Consider the following 19,185-nt stretch of genomic DNA (forward strand, 5'->3'; position numbering starts at 1 on the left):
AGAGCCTAAACAATGTTCTAGTGTACAAAAAAACACGAAAGAGTTTTAGCAATTGCTGGCGTTTAAACAAAATGAACCCATTCCCAACAGAACACTTTGCTCTGCATGTTCCCAAAAATTCTAAAGCAGCAAAGTTATATTTTTTTGCTTCCTTGTAGTTTGAAAAATTAGACAAATTAGTAACTATTTCAGGTACCAACTTGTTTCTTTTTCTTGTTTCAGTCTCCCCCCTTTTTAGTGTTTGCTTGTCCGTCTTTCCTCACACACAAAAAAAATGTTATGTTATGTTTGGTTCTGCTGAAAAAATTATTCTTGTTAAATACCTAAATACGTAATTTTGACTTTGGTTTCCAGGAAGCATCTGGTCCACTGCCCTGCCAGGTTCCGCAAGAGGAGCCGGGGAGAGGAACGTCTGGCCATCTCTGCTTAGACTGCAGCCACTGTGACCTATTAGTCCCCAATGAGTGGAAGAAGATGGATGGACTTTGTTTTGATGTTTTTCTCACAAATTTCTTTTTTTAAACCCCTTCAGATGACTTTACAATGATTTTTTGCAGCATTACAATGATTTTATTTATACACAATCCTTTGGATATCCTATAGAAAACCTATGGAGAGAGCTGAAGCTCACTATTGCTAAGAAACAGCCACAAAATCCTGCCGATTTAAAAGTCAAAGAAAAAAGAAAAAATCTGAGTCATGTTTTCTTCTTTGTCTATTGTTTATTGTTAAGTGCATAATGTGTGTCATGTTTATTTATGGAATGTTGTAACATCATTATGTTAAATGGTTTATAGATTGAGGATTTTTTTGAACTTTTTATTTTAAGTTTAATTGTACAAAGTAAATTTCTAGATTTTCTTTTTGATTTTGAAGTTCTATTCTATTCTTCTTGCATTTAGATGACAGACTTTTAGTTGCTTTTTAGGTGGGAAAACCTTCAAAATCACCATGGACGAGTTCCCTTTTCCTCCATTGCACATGGTGCACAGATGCTTTGTAGGTCTAACCCTGGATTATTTGGATAAGAGGATTTTCTGATTTTCCTTTTCTTTACAAAACCTGCAAAAAAAAAAAGTCAAGAATTTAACTGGATGTCATGTTAAATCCATAGTTGATAAACTATATTTTGTTGTCGCTGCCATCTGTTCATCGTGAGTGTACGGATCCTGTTAAAAGCTGATTAACTTGTTAGTTTATTCTTACTTTTTTCAATGTTTCTTTAAAAAAAAAAAAACTCATTCCAGGCTCCTTTTTGCTTTGTAAAATCGAGCCAGGCTACAGTGGGAGACGATTACAGTCTGAAAAGTCAAGGGCCTGTGTGTCACACAGATAGCACAGGTCAATGAACAACTGAACTCCTGAATGTAAGTTCACAGCGATTGTTGACAGAGGAGGAAAGAAAGTGATGTTTACTGTTCATGATGGCTGACAGGACAAGGATTCACACAGACGTCCATTCAGTGCATCATGACACTGTCACTGCAGGAATTGATCCAATCCAGCAGCAGACACAGCCTCTCACTGAACCATTCCACAGCTCTTTGACAATAGAACCAGCAGAATCTGCTGATTTGCACTACAGAGTATTAGGGCCACTAAAAAAACAATTATAATACGAGATTTAAAGTTGAACTTTTTCGAGAAAAAGCTCAGACATTCATGGCTTTAAATCTTATAAATTTATGACTGTTTTCTTGTCAATTTATGAGATTAGGACCACAGAGAAAAAAAAAACAAAAAGTAAAATTACGAGATTAAATTCGGGATCGTCAGACGATTAGGAAATTGCTTGGAGAAGTAAAACTGAACTGAGAAGAGACAGCTGTCAAATGTGTTCAGAAACACCAAAGAGCTCAAATAAAATAAAATAAAATAAAAATAGCAGTTGAGCAGGAAAAAGGGAGAAATACAAAAATGATGATTATGAACACGTACTCTGGTTTACTGACTAAAAATATTCATGATGTAAATTAAATAACCTGGAAACGATAAAATCCAGATTTGACTTTAATTGGAAAAGCATTTTGTAATTTCTAACATTATGTGTTTTCACCAATCATACTGAAAATAAAGGGGAGGAAGTCGTAAAACCTAAAGAATAGCTTCAAAACTTACCAATAGTGTTTAGAAGGGAGAAAAAAGTTGCACTTTGGGGTTTGTGTCAGCAGGTGGAGCTGTTAAATTAGACACTTTATTTGCAGTTGCCATAGCATTCAATTTCCCTGGCTCCTGGTAAGCATGCTGGGAAATGTAGGCTTGCAAAGAGGATATCAAACTAATTAAACAGGTAGTTAAAAAAACATTTATTGTTATTTTTACATTAACTGTGTACAGACATGTACTTCATTCACAAAATATCAACATTGAAATTAATAAAACAAGAAAAATATATGCAGAGTTTCATACATTAATCAATATATACAAAATAAAGGTTGTAAAATAAGACACTTAACCAAATTTAGCAACAAGCAGGTCAGCCTAAAGAAAAAAAGTTACGTTAGACTGAGATTTGAATCCTTCTGCTTTCACAGGAGTTTTTATGGCTTGTTAGGTTTATGCAGACCAGAGGAAAGCTAACAGAAGACATGACACCACTCCTCGTGTTCAGGAGGCAGAGGGACAAACGGTCCCCGAGGTGGCAGACGTTTGGACATCACTTAAGTAATCTGCTTTAGAGCAAGTCCTGGACAGAACCGTGAAAAAGGCCTTTCATCACTCCTTCATTTTTGATTCATCTGAGCTTAATCCATTAGGTTTTTAGGCTTCCAATATGTTGAATTCAAATAATAAATTATGTTTACGAGACGACAAGCTAGGCCAAAAGGTGCATTAAGAAACCGGTTCTTTGCCGGATATAGATGAGCAAAAATACAAAAACTCTGAGAATTCTTAAATATAAAAAGTATCTGCAGTAAAGACTTTGAAACACAATCCAGACACACACAAAAAAAAACAACCGCTGACAATGATTAAAAAAGAAATACTGAGATTTTAGTATCAAAAATGGAGGTACGACTTCAGGCTTTTTCACAGTCCTGCGAAAACACGCACACTTCCTCACTTTTATACAGAATGGTTTCCCTCAAGACGACAGTCTTACAAAAGCACGGTCACTGAAGCATTACAAAAGACACACGTGTGCCCCAGAGAACCGCTGTCCAACCACTGGTCCAGTTTTTTGTTTTGTTTTTTTGCCACAAGCCAAAGTCCTTTAGGTGGTACAAAAACACTACCTTTCAAAGGTGAAGAAGACTCGTCTGAGTCTAAACTTGGATCATGTCTTTAATAGGAATTTAAAATGCTACTCTGAGATTCAAGCACAGTGTAATAATACAGTAACAAAATGTTAAGGTTTTGAAAAGCCAATTAAAAACGCTTGAGGACAAGTGAAAAGTATAAAGAACATTTTCAAAACACCGTTTTTAACCCCCCAGTTCTAATGCATGTAAAGACCCGACTGTGCTTTCACACATTTGGGTTTTCTGACTTAACTGCTGTTACACAATAGAAAACAGCTGTAAACAATTACGAGTCTGGTGAGATCTGATGCCTTTTGACCCAAACCGCCTTTCCTTCTTTGGAAAATGAGAAAGGTTGGTTTCATTCCTGAAGAAAAGTCTATCTGTGATCAAAAGAAAAATCAGTTTGGCCGACACGGATTCACTTTCTAGACTTCTGACATCGATACGAGACAGTTCACCACGAGCTAAGGCTCTTTCCACAAGTCACTAACGGACCAAGCTCCAGTTATACAGACAGAGAATGGAGAGGCCACTCCTTTGCAGAGGTTTAGAACTCACAATCAATTCAAATATGGAAAATTACAGCAATGATTACATGGAAACCAATACCATATGGATGTAAATAAATAAAAAAAGAGCTTACAGTTTGTCTCTGCCTACTGGTCAGCACTGGTACTACATGGACATCATAACCGCAGCAAGATCTCTCTGGTTGTGTAAATTATTGCACTGCAGCAACGGCTGAATACAATTTGGTTACGATGACACTGACCGATGAGGTTTCTTTTTTTAAATAAAGCTAGGAGGCTGTACAAACTTCAGGTCCAGATGTCTGACCTCCTAAATTTTCAAGCCCTTTTTTTTGGCAGAGTGTTGGTATCTTGGTAAAAATGTCTTGGCAACAAAAGTAAAAAAAAACAAAAAAATATCCAGGTAAAACAGGTTTTTAAAGTTAAACAGTACTTTCTTAGCAACATGAGTAAAGAAAACAAATGATTATTAAAGTATTTGAGGCTGTGATATGATAAGGAATATTCAGCAAAGTCAGCCTTACCATTGAGGTTTTTGGAAAACAGAACATTTTAAAAAGCAGCACTTTCTTTTTTGATGGACACTGAAAAACAACAAAGTGCAAATGTGCCATCTTGTGCTCTGATATCCAGACCCCCCCCCCCCCCCCCCCCATTTCATGATGCACAATCAGGCCATAAGTTAGAAGTAAGACACACTGAACGGCCTCGTGGCTAAAGTGATTTATGTTCTGCCTCCAACACAGCGCCTTGCCCCCCCCCCCCCTGGAACACACGTATGTATTGCAGCTTTTTGTCTGTGAAATAAGTCCTGTAGAGCCCAAAGGTGGTTGTGTGGGGGGGGGGGGGTTGGCACAAAAGGTAGAGAACCTCGAGGACTTAAAAGATACCCCCTCTACCCCTCATCGCTTCGTGCAAGAAACAGCATATATTGAACAAGTGGGGGTGTTTTTTGTCTTGCGTCACATTTCCTTATGGGGTTTAGTATGAGGTGTGCTTGTAGGGTTAAGAAAATGTAATGAAAATGAGTAAGTTGCCATGAGCCAGTGGACTTCAGGTCCATATTTCCTGTGAGTGGGTCTGTGGGGATGCAGGTGCACTACTAAAGCGTTGCCATGGAGATGAACTTCACTGCTGGGTTGCTTAAGGCATCGTATTAAATGAGTGAGGAGTGGCTCCTGTTGCAGAGAGAAACAGAAGGAATTGAGCGTGCGTTTCCACAGCGGTGCATTCAAGGGTTTGTTTAGGAGTTTACCCGCTTAGGATTCGCTGTCCATGGAGATTGTACAGGTTTCTGCGGTGAGGCCGAACGGCGTGTGATCGCCTGATTCCAGAGCGCCGTCAGCCAGGGAGTCCTCCATGTTGTGGCCTCGCTGCTCGTCACCCAGCAGGTGGTTCTGAGAGTCGCTGAACGGACCGGCGGGGACATCAGCCGTGCTGCAGAACACACAACAGCCCAGCTTCAGGGGGAGGAGGGGGGCACACTACACTCACACATTAGTAGGGACTTTTTTGTTCAGGTTAAATATTCTAGATTAAAATCATTTCAAACTAACACACAATTCTGATCCTAAATTTAGATATTTAAGAAAAAAAAACTTCTTTATCTAACCCACGTCCAGAACAGAAAACTACATAAACAAGATCAGCCTAACAACCGGAATGAATAAAAAGATCCTCAACAGCTAGACATCAATCTGTTTGGGAACAAAAAGAAAATGATCATTAGGGTCTGGAAAAGATTATAACATTTCTCAAGGTGGGTTTGTGAAGCTGGAGAAAACATGGCTCAGTGGTGAGCCCCCACCCCCCCACCAGGATTGGCTGGCCAAAGTTCTCCCAAAAAGCAGTGGATAACTCCACAGAAGAGCCCACATCAACATCCACAGAACTGCAGGCTCCACTCGGAGTCAAAAAAAAAAACGGATGAGCCATTTCATCTAAAAACTCCATTTGGTGAGTTTCTTACTTTTGGTTAAAGCGCTCGAAACCCTAATAGATTTAGGCGTTTAAAACAAAACTTGGGAACGACAGCAAACACTTGTTCACATCTCTGTGAAGAAGTCACCTTTTGTTGGGCTCTTGGTGCAGCGTCACAGCAGCCTGCTCTGCATCGGCGTTGACCAGCCTGGTGGGGAACGTCAGACCATCTCCCTGACTGCAGGGAAGAAGCAAAAAACAAGATATCAGCTTATCCCACCATAAGTCTGACCGGAAAGGTCTGCTCTGCTTCTGTCATGTCGTCACCTGGTAAAGACGGGTAGCAGCCAGTACTTCTTTTGGTCTCCAAAGACCTGAGCGATGTTCTTCCGGAAACCCAGAGAGAAGCCATTTTTATCAGAGCCTGATCTAAAAACTGGAGCTCTGAACGCCTCTGTGATGCCACAAAAAGGAAAATGATTCCCTTTTAACAAAGCAGCGCGATTCACATCGTCCTTAAATGAGGGAAGAGGGGCGTTTACCTATGGTGGATCTGTTCTTCCCTACAAGCCACAGGTGGTAGCTGAAGAGGGACAAAATGCTGATGCAGAACATGGCCGCCACAAAAAAAAGAAACAAGACATGGAATTTGGCGTGAGTGCCGTCCAGCTCATTCTGGAGAGGAGACAAGGGGGGGGAGAAGAGGTGTCAACAGCAAATTCGTTTTACAGCAACGAGAGGAGAAGAGGAGCAGCGAGAGGAGGGAACCGGGTCACTGCATGCACACCGGGATGCTGTAAAAAGGCCTTGGATGGAGGGTGGGGTTACCTTTGGACAGTTCTCTGCCGATTTCCTCCGGCAAAGCTTTAGTGCAAACAGAAACGAGACTGGTTAGCCACACCAGGAGAAAAAACAGGCGTTAAGGCGAGGGGAGGAGTTCGGAAATAGGAAACCAACAAGAAAAAGTGTGGAGGAAGCAAAGCATCAAGAATGAAGACAGCAGAGGTGGAGACAGTGGGGTCAGGAGGTGAAAGGTTAGAGAGGTAAGGAAAAGCACAGGAGACGACAGCCGACGTACAGCACACCTGCATCCACTAACGCACCAACAGGGAGGCTGAGCGCCAGCGTTCACTCACCGTCCAGAACTTAATGAAATACTGCAGAACCGTGGCTGCGATGAACAGACAGTACGCCAGCGAGTAAGCCAGGAACAGGATGAAGAACTTGTAGTTGGAGAAACCAACACAGTTGTTCACCCTGAAGACAGGAAAAAAAATGCCCCTTTTTAAAAAGGCTTTAATAGGAAATCTAATGCTTTGGGGATTTAAAAGCTTCAAATCTATAAAGGAGTACAATGGTGCCAAAAAGTAAACACATTTTAAGAAAGCAGATGTTTTTGTGAAGAAAAACTGATAATTCTAAAAAGAATTCCCAATTAATGTAACAGATTTTGGCTAACTAATAACCTTGGCATTCTAAAGAAATAGCAGACATATATAGAATTATACAGTTGCCCCTCCCTATAACCCGGTTCGCTTTCTTTCTCTTCATTTTTTCCAAGTGTAGTTTTTTTTACTTTGAACTGCTTGCTAGCATCCTAATTGGCTGCAGACCCTTGTCAATCATTTTCCTCCGTGCCGCATCTCCTGTACTGAATACATTCAGCTGGTGGACTGAATATAAGAACTGGACTGAGTGACCACTCCAGTGTCTGTTTACAGTCAGGGGTTCGGCTTACCAAATTTACATAAATCTTCAATTGCTTTCAGATTTTTCGTTTATCTTACTTCCCAGATTGGTTTTTCTTTTGCGGGTTAATTTTAGAACGCGTCTGCCGGGATGCACGAGGGATGACTGTATAGAATGATCAAAAACAATAAATCTCCCATACCAGGGGCAGTGGTGGTCCATCTTCAGCACACACCTGCCATTTACAGGGAAGAAGAGGAATGTCAGCGTGGACAGAAAACGTTTGATGAGATGAAAGAGCCGAGAGCGCCTGCAGGGCTGCGACTTACGTGTCGCACGCAGAGCAGTGGTGGCAGCGATCCGGTTTGATGACTTGACAGCGGTCACAGTATCGGATCCCTGCATCAACACAGCGCTTTGTCATGACGGAGAGGAAGGCAACACGTTAGCCTGAATGTGGTCGCCGTGCCGACGTACCTCCGGTGCCGGTGCGCGTGTACAGAGGCAGGCTAGTCGCCACTCTCCACAGAATCTCCTGCTGAGACTCCGGCCTTGCCTCCTTCTCGTAGCACTCCTTTTCCGCCTTCGGAAGGCAAAACTGGAGCGGAAATGACAATAGATGTTGTTTTTTTACGACAACACTGAAACTAGATCAGCCAATCAAAATGTGGGTTTTTAGCAGACTGGGGTTTGGTACCTCCTTGGAGGGGTTGGCAGGTTTGGTGAAGATGGTTTTCCAGTAGGACCACACAAACATGATGAAGGAGAGGTGGAAGAAAATCAGGTAGAAAACTAGAGGAGAGAAAAGCAAGAGTAAGGAAGAGAACAGAGCGTTTGAGCTGCACGGAGGGAACGCATATGTGCAAAATGAAGGAGGCTAATGGTGATTGAGGAGAAAGGCTTCAGCAGAGCAGTCCTCTGCACAGGAAACCGTTTGTGTGGCAGAGTCTGCAGAGTTCCCAAGAAGCAGCCCCAGAGGTCGTCTCAGTAAATTTCCACCAACAACGTATTTTAAAGAAATATTTGGAAGGTTTTCTCCTGAGTACTTACTCTGTTCTGCTCTACTGGGGATTGTGACTGCAAAAAAGAAAAAAAGAGGATCAAATTTTATTAAAGGGATTTTACAGAAACATGCAAAATGTATATATTATATTACGTTTATTGAAAACTTAGTAGAAAACACAGTTTTGGCTACGTTTTTGGAAGTTTACGGTATAAGATAAAGAAAAGACAGGGGCTGTGAATAATAATCATCTTTAGAAAAAAATAGAAAAGCAAATATGAAATGCTGAAATTCCCTGAATAAAAACTACAGCCTAAAAGAAAATCCTTTTTTAAAGGAAAAAACACACCAAAAAACCAGAGTACAAAAAAGAAAGATGTGTTTTCAGGGAAAATCAATAAAATACAATTATTTACATTTTATTAAAAGCCCAAAGGTTTAAGGTGAAATTGTAAAGTTCAAATATTTATCATTTAAAAAAAAAAAAGAAAAACACAACAACATTTTTTTTTTTTTCTAATAAAGAGAATGAAAATTTCTGGTAATAGCAGTAAAGTACTGAACAAATACTCTACATTTTTTTAAGGAAAAAAAGAACACAAACACAAAAGTACAAACACTTTACATTTAAAGAAAAAAGCCCAAGAAAAAAATGTAATAAAAAGTATAGTAAAGTAGTAAAATATTAAAGTAAAACGATGCACTATTGTTTTAAGGTAAAGAAGAAGAAAAAAAAGCACACTAACAACAGAGGATGATTTTTTTTTGTAAAACACTAATACACAAACACTACCACTAATACTTTCCATTTTCCACATGAAAAGCCAAAGTACACGTAAAGGTCCATGTAAAAACTACAATTACTTTTCATTAAAGAAAGAAAAAAATAGTATTACATTTAGAAAAAAGAAAATATGGGATCCTTTTTATTAAAAACAGTGAAGTCTTTTTTTCTATTTTAAAGGGACAGAACTAAACGCAAACCCACAAACCCAGTAACTAATGGTGAGTCAAGCTATCCCAGTCTAATTAGAAGCGAAGCAGCCTGTCTGCCTGCGGTCAGTCCGTCACATTCCGTTTAGCTGGCGCTTTTCTTTCTCACTTCTGACTTCATTCAGCCCCAAAACACAAAGACAGAACAGAAGCGGCAGGAAAAGCAGCGAGAGCTCAACTTTTCCTCCTCTAACAAAAACCACATTCCCCAGGGAAGCGAGATAAGACGACACGAATGTATTTGTCTGTATGTAGACGTGGACTGCTTATTTTTTTAATGATACTGCGCTCATCTCATTCACTTCCTGATGGCAACAGCGGCGGCTGTTGGGCGGTCCAGTCAAAACACCGGCGTTCGGACGCTTTCACGGCGGCAACAGCAGAAGCTAGCACGCTACTTACATATACAAAGCTCCACCACGTACGCGTAATAGGACCAGCAGACGACAAGGGCGATAAAAACCACGGGAATCCATGATAAACCCCGTTGACAGCATCTCAGTACGTGCGTGGGCGCCATCTTTCTCCCTCTGCTGGAGGAACAGGGCGTGGCTACACGTGACGTCTGCTGAGTGGCGTTATTACGATGTAAAACATCTGTCACCCAGGGGCGTCTCCAAGAACTGTTTACACGCGGGGCCACGTGGGGGCCTTTCAAAAAAAAAAAAAAACACTACTGGGTCACCAAATTATGAACTGCTGTCCTGTTTAGTCCAGCTTTAGCTGTGTGACATAAAATAATCAGAATTTCAACACTTTTACTTAAATCTGAGAAATAACATCACAAATAAAAAGTTTTAAATTACTTTCAACAACAGTAAATATATTTAAGCTGTTTCAACAAAACTGACTGACCACCCCTCCTACACACACAAGCAAGACAAACCAAACAACCCAAAAAATTAGTAATTTTAAAGAGTTTAAACAAAAGTACACTGATTATTAAGTTTTCAAACTATAAGCTACATTTTGTTTAAGTTTCAGCTTTAAATGTAACCTGATACTTGGATAAAAGCTTTGTTTCAAATTAGAAAAAATAGGTTCATAACTATTCTAAACTATGTACAGTAATCCCCCGCCCATTTGCGGTTTAATATTTGCGCCCCGCCCATTCGCGGGTGGCCGAAGATGACTTGACGTCACAAGCGTGAGACGCAGAACAGCGCTCATTCCGCGAACTTTGGAAAACGATTTACTCTGTACTTTACTTTAAAGTATTGTTTACGTGCTTAAGATGACATCCCAACGCCATGCATCATCTCCAGCTTCTGGAAATGAACCCAAACGGCAGAAAAAGGTTCCGACTCTGCAGAGGCTCTGGCTCTGGGAGTTTTAAAACGGCGTCAATTATTCGCGGATTTTCGTTATTCGCGGGGGGGTGAGGAACGTAACCCCCGTGAATACGGGGGGATTACTGTACTTCATAGTTAATATTTTAAAGTTAATAAGATTATTGCACTGCTCAAAAAAACATTTTTGACTTAGAATGTGCTGTATGTTAATTCCAAATATACAATTCTACATTTGTACAACTTGTTTTTCAAATTAAATAAAAATAAACTATAAAAGTAACTAGTTTTCTCCAGGTTACTTCTTATTACAATTAAAACTTAGGTTATCATGCTAATTTAACTGGATGTAAAGAATAACTGCAACTTCTACATTTTTCACAAACTTCAAATGAATCATCCAACAAAAACATTGTTAAAAGAATAATTTTTTTTAATGAATGTTGCACACAACAGATGCAATTCAGATGCATTTGGAAACAAGCATGCTTTATACATGGATGAACATCTGACAATAGTAAGTTTCAGAAAATCAATATTCTTTATATAACATCACATAGCATTTTGCAGAGGATGGACGACAATAAAGATTTTAAGAGCAAAACTACATTTTTGTGTAGTTCTTTATTTAAATTGAGATAAATCAGGAGCAGATGAAAAAAAAAAAATAGAAAGCCTTCTTTAAGCTAGCAGGAGAGTGTAAACATCGGTATAATGGGATATCTGTAGAGGCTTACTTCCTGCCAAAAGTCCCTCCCACAACTAAGAGGCAGATTTCTGAGGAACTCTGCAGAAACTTTTTACTAGAAAACAATAGTTTGTTTGTTTGTTTTTTTTGCCTAAAAATAGCACAATCATTTTAAAAACACCACTAGGAACCCTTTACAATAGATCAAAAGGTGATTGGAATGGGATTGAACTCTTCCCCTACAGTTTAACTTTATTTTTAACTTCAAAGATATAGTTTTAGCAATTATTATTAAGACATGACCAATTTTAGATTTAAAAATAACAGATTTCGTCTAAATGCTTTCCTCACAACAATGTTTTGCAGACCATTCAGTACATGAAGACTGCTGTAAACGTGTTAAACTTAAAATAAATAAATAAATAAAGAAATAAAATAAAGATCTCTGGTGTCTGCTGGAATATTGACATAAAGCAAACATGTATATTTTATTTATTTTTTAAAGATTTTTTGCTTGACGCTGTGGGCATTTTGAACTTTGAACTTAAAAACAGGAAGTGAAAAAGAAAAAGTCGACTGAAACTGAAAGATTTCGAAAGTACAAAAGGCAAGAACATACCGGTAAATACTTAAACAAGTTCTTAAGAGGAGCATGATGGAGGTGGCGAAGTACTTGTCTCGCATTGGGTTCACTGGTTCTGCGGTTCAGCCCAGTTTGGAGCTGCTGCGGTCCGTTCATATCTGCCATCTGCTGTCGGTACCGTTCGAGGACCTGACGGTCCACAGCGGCGGAGAGGTCCGCCTCGACCTCCAGCTCATCTACGACAAGATCGTGAACAAACGTCGTGGAGGATTTTGCTACGAGAACAACGCTCTGTTCTTCTGGCTGCTGACTCACCTGGGCTTCCACGTCACCTGTCTGAAAACAACGTGGAGTAATAAACCAAAGAGCCAAATAATTTCAAGAAATATGACACCAGGAATCATCACTTTCTCCATCGTCTAACGTCACCTGAATAACAGCAGAGTTCTGAGCTGCAGACAACTTGACCTCAACTTTCACCGCAGCTGATATCAGCTGAAGAAGGATATGGACCTGAATCTAATGTCTGCAGACATAACATCGAAGAGAACTATTAACTGTTTAAACCAAGAAAATCGGCTGTTATCAGTAAAAGAAGAAATACCAACCTTGGATAATCGACAGTTATGGACCCTTTTTATTTTTCCCCAACAGCATTACTTTATTATAAAAAAATAAAAATAAAAATATATAAAAAGAGTAAAACAAATGATTAATCACTTTTGAAAATTGTTAAATTGATTGACTTTTGATGATATTACTTCACTAGCTCCTAAAATTGATAAATTGATTCAAAAATCTTTCCTAATGTAGCATAACTTTGCACATGTTTTTAACTTTTGATACTTGATGAAATTTTGTTATGACAACTCCTGAAACAGTGTTGTGTCTATTTTACTGGTATAGTATTATTTTTTAAAGCATATGAATGATTTTTAAAAGTAACATAATTTGTATATATTTCAGATGCTGCATTTGCCATGTTAATTTCTAAAATAGTTATTTTTGACGTAGTACTTAAGTAATTCATCTTTGACATGTGCCTTATTGATACCTTATGATTCTTAATTCTGTCTGATAAAACCTAGGAACCAGATATTGATAAATCATGTAATAAAATGGTTATAGTATAACGGGGTGGAATTATATAAGTTCGCTTCCTTCCACTCCCTTTCAAGCAATATTTATTAATTATGTCTAATTATCCTAAGTTTGATTAGTTACTGTATGAATGTATAACTGATGTTTATATTGCTTTTGTGTATAACTGCTATTTGATTGCTTGAAATAAACCATTTCAAATCAAAAAATCAAATCAAACCATGATGTCCGCGCAGGTGAGGAATAACATCACGGAGATGTACGGACCCCCGTTCGACCACCTGATTCTCCTGGTGACCGTGGAGGGGCGTCGGTGGCTGTGCGACGTGGGGTTCGGACCTTCAGGATTCAGTGATCCGCTGTCCTTGGACACTGAGGGTCTTCAAGAAGAGGGCCACCGAGTTTATCGCATCAGGACGAGTCAGGAGATGCACTTCTTAGAGTGGCAGGAGGAGAACCGAGGAAAAGATGGAGACTGGACAGAAATCTACAAGTTCACGCTCAGTTCTCGGTGTCTGGAGGACTTCACGGAGATGTGTCAGTACCACCAGAGCTCTCCCAGCTCCATCTTCTTCTGCAAGTCCTTCTGCACACTTTTAAGGCCCTCTGGGAGGCTGACTTACATCGGCCATAGGCTGATAACCGTCACGTTCCCGTCAGAGGCCACAGGTGGAAAGCTGGAAAGCACAACCATAGAGCTTAAGGATGAGGAGATCCCTGCAGTCTTAGCAGAAAAGTTTGGAATTGTCCTTTCCTCTCCACTCATCCCAAAGGATGATCCCATCACTCCACCAGCTGTTAGGTACTGATGCCATTATCATCCCACTAACTCATTAAAACAAAAACTTTTTCAAATCATAGTTTTGATTGTAGCATGGTTGTGCCCCCTCTGGACATGCCTGGTTTCGGAAGATAAGCAGGGCCTGGTTGGTCCTTTGATGGGAGACCTGAGAATACTGCAAATACATGGAGGCACTCTTCAGGGTTTCCACGTGCATGTCCCAAGTCTGGCTCAGGAAAATTGACTGTACAGTATCTGAGAACTGGACCGAGTGAGTGTGACATCTCTGATAAAAAATGGCTCACTTGCCTCCAGCAAAATGAAGTCAATTCAGTTACCTTTTTTTGTGTGAAGTAGATGCCGCTACATTGGAGCCACACATCATAAGTAAAGTTGAAGTTAAACTAATTTGTTCTCTGTGTAGCCCCATCACTCAGCAATACTTTAACAAAATGGTAACCTACGGAGTCGTGATGGGGGGATTGGGTTCGTTGAGCTATGGTAGCTCCCAATCGGGTTACCTATTTAAATCTAAAGAGTTACAACGTCACAGAACTCACAGTAGACAAGTACGTCTTCCTAAAAAGTATGACACCAGACAACCATTTAAACTGAACACAGTTTCAGGTTTAATAAAATAAAGAGTTGACCCTCAAAACAAACAAAAATATTGGTCAATATATCTGGTTTTTATACTCTTCCTCTTAAACGGGGAAAAAAAAATATGAACCTTGAGTAAATGTAAATTTCACAACTTAAATGAACATTCATAAACTGGTTTTAAAAGTTCGTTTCAAAAGTTTGTTTCAAACACAGATATTGCAATACTTCACCACGTCATGAAAAATAACAAACTGGGCCCATACTCACTCACTCATTCACACAGTCAGTTATTACCCCCGGGGGAAAAAACCTCGTTGCAGGCCTGAAAAAAAAATCACCGACTTCCTTAGCCTTCCGTGCAAAGCCTTCCTGCGTTCTCCGTGCAGCTTTAGCCGTTGCTCCGCCCTTCCACAGCACCTGTCGTCCGTCGCGGGGAAAATCCAACGTCCTCAGCGCTGCAGCTCCGCTCCGTGGACTCCGGTTCACGCTCAAGTGAGAAACTCCAAAACGGGAAACTTTCCGTCACCTTTTCTGTCACGGGAAACCACTCTCAAGTTTTCCTCCTGACTTTGGCCTGCAGAAAGTTTATTTTTTTTCCCGTCTTCTTCTCCACCTCCCCGCGTGCTTCCACGTCCAGACCTTTTTTCTTTTCTTTTTTCTTCGATCCTCTCCTCAGCCAATCAGCTTAGTCCAATCAAAACCAAAGAACACTCCACAGAACACTCCGCATTTCTTCAAAATAAGATATAGTCCTGTGAACTGACGCTGATGAGGTTACATAATCCAAAACAAATCAATAAACAACAATAACATTGTTATTTACAGTAAACCCATAATCAACATCATTCAATAAACAACAATAACCTTGTTATTTACACTTAACCCATTTCCTTCTGGTTAAATCTGTGTCATCTTCTAGCCTTATTCAAACATATTCCTTTTAGTAACTTTGTAATATCAATATTAATAATAATATTGATCATTTATGGGATTAATTTGTTTAATCCTCCTCTTTTTTCTTCTCGGGGCTACACTCACCCCCTTCTAAAATGTTTGATGTCCCCATCAAACAGTTAGGTCCAGCAAACCTAAACACAGTTTAGAGTGTAAGCTGACAGATGTTAACACAGTAGGAACACAATGCCATCGGATGGCACCACGAGGTGTTACAAGGATGAGTTCTTGAGTCTCTATAAGTTCCACTGCCAACCAGCACTCCACAACTTAAAATCGTCACAGGCTGGTTGGAAGGTTGACCTAGTACATCGTAACTAAGTCTAACAACTGGTTTTTTGAGCCTCTTGGAGCGTTCTACAGTCACCTCCTCTCTTCCCACTGGAAGGTCGCTACTCCCCTGGTCTTCCCCATCTAACCCAAGGTCAGGGCCTAGACAAACATCAGAAATGTCCGGAGTGGCTGGGAATAACTCAGCTTCATCCAAATTCTCCTTGGATGAGGTCGTAGGCATCTCTTGGCTGGCAGGAGTGCGGTCTTTTGATAACAACTCCGGTTGTCTAAAGAACTCTCCTAACGTTACTGGATGGGTTAATGTGGTGGTTACCTCCTCAACCTCAGAATCTGAGGAAGATAGTGCATCATCATTGACTGGCTGTACTGGTTTCTGAGACAACTTCAGCCTACCTCTTGTGACTGGTCTTTGCACAGAGTCTGTTTCATCCTCAACAGGCAGCCGGACTAGGCTACCACTAGGTAGCAAATGGTTGCGGTGTACCGTTTTTTCCACCCCCAGTCCCCTCTCTGGTTTCACTCTGTAGACTGGCAAGTGTGGTAACCTCTCAAGAACAATGTATGGCATTGTCTTCCATTTCTCCTTTAGTTTGTGTTTACCTGTGAGACCAAAGTTTCTAAGCAACACCCGGTCTCCTTTCTCCAAGGTCTGCTCTTTAACATGCTTGTCATGGGCTTGCTTGTTTCTCTGCTGTTTTTTGTCTGCTGCTTCTGTAGCTAGATTGTAGGCCTGCTGCAGATCTGTTCTCAGTTTGGTAACATACTGAGTGTAAGTTAAACCCTGCCCCCTTTCCTCAGGCACCCCAAAACAGATATCGACTGGCAGTCGAGCTTCCCTCCCAAACATCAAACGGTATGGAGAGTACCCCGTGGTTTCATTTTGGGTGCAATTGTAGGCATGCACCAACTGACTGACATGTCGACTCCACTGGCGCCTATGCTTCAACTCCAGGGTACCCAACATTGACAACAGTGTACGATTAAATCTCTCAGGTTGAGGGTCACCTTGAGGATGGTATGGTGATGTTCTGGACTTACGAATCCCCAGCATTTTAAGCAGATCTTTAATCAGCTTGCTTTCGAAATCCCGTCCCTGGTCGGAATGGATTCGTGCAGGAAGTCCATAATGGACAAAGTACCGGTCCCAGAGAATCTTAGCTACCGTGGATGCCCGCTGGTCTTTGGCTGGGAATGCTTGCGCATACCGCGTGAAATGATCTGTCACCACCAAGATATTAGCATATCCCTGCGAATCAGGCTCAAGGGACAGAAAATCAATACACACCAAATCCAATGGCCCCTTGCTAGTAATCTGTTTCAACGGTGCTGCTCTCTGTGGTAGAGCTTTGCGTGTGATACACCTCCCACATGTCTTTACATATTGTTCCACCTCTGCTCCCATCTTCGGCCAGTAAAACCTATTTCGGATAAGCTCAACTGTTTTGTCTACCCCCAGATGGCCTGACTCATCATGTATGGACTTAAGCACTCTGGCAACATGCTCTTTGGGTAAGACTAGCTGATGTACTTCTGTGCCGAGTGGTTTCTCCACTTTTCTGTACAGCAATCCATCAACCAACACCAACTTACTAGCCTCCCGTTGCAACAACAATGCTCCTGAGTTCGTGCATTTTTCTGTGAGAAAAGCTTGTCCATCACAGAGTGACTTTTTCACGGGCGCAATCATTGGGTCTTCATCTTGAGCCTTCATCAGGTCTGCTCTGCTTAGCTGAACCAAAGAACCCAGGTCTAGCCTGGTAGGAAAAACATAGCATTCTGGGATGGCTTGAGGGGAAACCCCTAATGACTCTGCATAGCTGGTACCCTCTCCCATGGTCCTCTCATATTTAATCTGTTTACAGAGAGCTCTAACATTGTCGGGTGACATGGTTTGCCACTCATTCTCAGTCTCCACAACAGGATTGCGAGACAGCGAGTCAGCATCAATGTTACTGGACCCTGGTCGGTACTGAAGAGTGAAATTGTATGTGGAAAGAGCGGCGAGCCACCGGTGACCCGTCGCATTTAGTTTTGCTGTGGTAAGAACATAGGTGAGCGGATTGTTGTCAGTCCTCACCACAAACTGTGCCCCGTACAAGTAATCGTGGAATTTATCCACCACCGCCCATTTCAAAGCCAGAAATTCGAGCTGGTGCACCGGGTAATTCCGTTCAGCCGAACTGAGCTTCCGACTAGCAAAAGCCACTGGTCTCAACCCTTCAGGGTGCTCCTGGTTTAATACAGCCCCCAAACCATGAAAACTGGCATCCACGTGCAGGACATACGGCTTGGAGGGATCAGCAAATGCCAAGACCGGCGCATTGGTTAAGCACTGCAGAATCTGCTGAAAAGCCTCTGTACAAGATTCATCCCACCTTTCCCCAAAAGGTTCATTAACCTTATGATAAAACTTCACCGGTGTTTTCCCAGATTTGTTTTTTTTCTGGGTTGGCGGGTAACCTTTACACAACTCTGTCAGTGGCCGGACAACGATGGAGTAGCCTTTAATGAAGCGACGGTAATACCCACAGAATCCTAAAAAGGACTGCAATGAAGGGAGATCAGTGGGCTGCTTCCATTTAGCCACAGCTTCCACCTTGGCTGGATCTGTGGAAATGCCCTTTTCAGAGACAACATGTCCCACATAGGTGACTTGGGGACGACAAAATTGACATTTGTCTAGAGACAGCTTAAGGCCAGTCTCTTCCAGACGGTCAATAACTTTGAGAAGCCTTTGTTCATGTTCCTCCAGGGTTTTGCCAAATACAATCAAATCATCCAGATACACAATGACTTCCAGCATGTGCATATCTCCTACTGCTTTTTCCATTAGTCGCTGGAACGTTGAAGGAGCTCCAGTGATCCCTTGGGGCATTCTTTCAAATTGATAAAACCCAAGGGGACATATGAAAGCAGTCTTTTCTTTATCATTTTCTGCCATGGGTATTTGGTAATAACCGTTTCGCAAATCAAGCACAGAAAACCACTTGCTTCCGGATAGACAATCCAATGCGTCATCAATCCGTGGCACCGTATACTGATCGGGTATTGTCCTACGATTCAGCGTTCGGTAGTCCACACACATGCGCAGCTGCCCACTTTTCTTCCGCGCCAAAACAATCGGTGACGCATATGGACTTCTGGATTCCTTTATTATACCTGCCGCCAAAAGCCCTTGCAGGTGGCGGCGCATGTCCTCTAGATCAGCAGGCGCTATGCGACGAGACCGTTCTCTAAATGGGGTTTCATCTTTCAGTCTTATACAATGTTCCACACCTGTAGCTAAACCCACATCCCACTCATCAGTTGAAAAAACATTTGACCGTTCAGACAGCTTCTGTCTTAGCCTTTCTTTCCATTCATTTGGGATCGGTGAGTCACCAAAGTTAAACAAGGCTGGGTTAATCTGGCGGGACGTACTGCTTTTTTCACCCAGGACCTCAGTCACTGTGTCAGCTACACACAGCCGTGCCAGCACGGTGCCTTTTGGAATAGCAGTGTCTTTTAGGGAC

General features: G+C 41.2%; 2 protein-coding genes across 3 annotated transcripts; one reads left to right on the forward strand and one right to left on the reverse strand.

The window, feature by feature from the left end:
• Window positions 1-2,282: 2,282 nt before the first annotated feature.
• zdhhc20b (zDHHC palmitoyltransferase 20b) lies at window positions 2,283-10,081 on the reverse strand. Of its 2 annotated transcripts, XM_011488860.4 has the most exons (13): window positions 9,783-10,081; window positions 8,435-8,461; window positions 8,082-8,176; window positions 7,862-7,982; window positions 7,714-7,783; window positions 7,587-7,619; window positions 6,832-6,952; window positions 6,524-6,559; window positions 6,238-6,370; window positions 6,023-6,149; window positions 5,844-5,933; window positions 5,031-5,212; window positions 2,283-4,953 (listed from the first exon to the last, which is right to left on the reverse strand). In XM_011488860.4, the coding sequence occupies exons 1-12, from the start codon at window positions 9,898-9,900 to the stop codon at window positions 5,035-5,037; spliced, it is 1,149 nt and encodes a 382-aa protein (XP_011487162.1). In that variant the 5' UTR covers window positions 9,901-10,081; the 3' UTR covers window positions 2,283-4,953; window positions 5,031-5,034. The 2 variants fall into 2 exon arrangements, with proteins under 2 accessions (XP_011487162.1, XP_011487163.1); XM_011488861.4 differs by lacking the exon at window positions 6,524-6,559.
• A 1,807-nt stretch (window positions 10,082-11,888) lies between these two features.
• Window positions 11,889-13,995, forward strand: LOC101166756 (arylamine N-acetyltransferase, pineal gland isozyme NAT-10-like). Its single transcript, XM_078938994.1, has 2 exons — window positions 11,889-12,274; window positions 13,264-13,995. Exons 1-2 carry the CDS (start codon window positions 12,010-12,012, stop codon window positions 13,848-13,850), a joined length of 852 nt encoding a protein of 283 aa, XP_078795120.1. The 5' UTR covers window positions 11,889-12,009; the 3' UTR covers window positions 13,851-13,995.
• Window positions 13,996-19,185: the final 5,190 nt, after the last annotated feature.

Source organism: Oryzias latipes, chromosome 20 (assembly GCF_053564925.1).
Source record: "Oryzias latipes strain Hd-rR chromosome 20, Olatipes_Hd-rR_3.1".
Taxonomy (NCBI): domain Eukaryota; kingdom Metazoa; phylum Chordata; class Actinopteri; order Beloniformes; family Adrianichthyidae; genus Oryzias; species Oryzias latipes.

Bases quoted from the DNA above. Each gene is read 5' to 3' on its own strand.
- zdhhc20b (XM_011488860.4), bottom strand. From the start codon at position 9,900: ATGGCGCCCACGCACGTACTGAGATGCTGTCAACGGGGTTTATCATGG. The intron at 7,784-7,861 runs GTACGTCGGCAC...GTGTTGATGCAG, and splicing joins CACGCGCACCGGCACCGGAG to GGATCCGATACTGTGACCGC. The intron at 6,150-6,237 runs GTAAACGCCCCT...GTGGCATCACAG, and splicing joins GAAGAACAGATCCACCATAG to AGGCGTTCAGAGCTCCAGTT.
- LOC101166756 (XM_078938994.1), top strand. From the start codon at position 12,010: ATGATGGAGGTGGCGAAGTACTTGTCTCGCATTGGGTTCACTGGTTCT. The intron at 12,275-13,263 runs GTCTGAAAACAA...CAAATCAAACCA, and splicing joins CCTGGGCTTCCACGTCACCT to TGATGTCCGCGCAGGTGAGG.